Source organism: Equus quagga, chromosome 2 (genome assembly GCF_021613505.1).
Source record: "Equus quagga isolate Etosha38 chromosome 2, UCLA_HA_Equagga_1.0, whole genome shotgun sequence".
In the NCBI taxonomy this organism is placed as follows: Eukaryota; Metazoa; Chordata; class Mammalia; order Perissodactyla; family Equidae; genus Equus; species Equus quagga.
This window is the reverse complement of record NC_060268.1, coordinates 91580286-91580512: the sequence shown is the minus strand read 5'-3', so window position 1 is coordinate 91580512 and position 227 is coordinate 91580286. Positions and strand designations below refer to the sequence as shown.

The window sequence follows — 227 nt, the reverse complement described above, 5'->3', positions numbered from 1 at the left end:
CCAGAAGGAAGTCCACCGAGGTCCTCTACTCCAGAGGCAGTGGGCTCGAGATGGATTTCTCCTCCAGAAGGAAGTCCACCGAGGTCTTCTACTCCAGAGGCAGTGGGCTCAAGATGGACCTCTCCTCCAGAAGGAAGTTCACCAAGGTCCTCTGCTCCGGAGGGAGTGGTTTCTAGATGAATCTCTCCTCCAGAAGGAAGTCCACCGAGGTCCTCTACTCCAGAGGC

General features: G+C 56.4%; 1 protein-coding gene across 1 annotated transcript in view; it reads right to left on the bottom strand.

Moving 5' to 3' along the window:
- ACAN (aggrecan) overlaps window positions 1-227 on the bottom strand; it is a 63614-nt gene that overhangs the window by 17746 nt on the left and 45641 nt on the right. Inside the window, exon 13 of the mRNA XM_046652777.1 lies at window positions 8-133. Within this exon, the coding sequence (XP_046508733.1) occupies window positions 8-133 (126 nt within the window). The remainder of the gene's footprint in view (window positions 1-7; window positions 134-227) is intronic.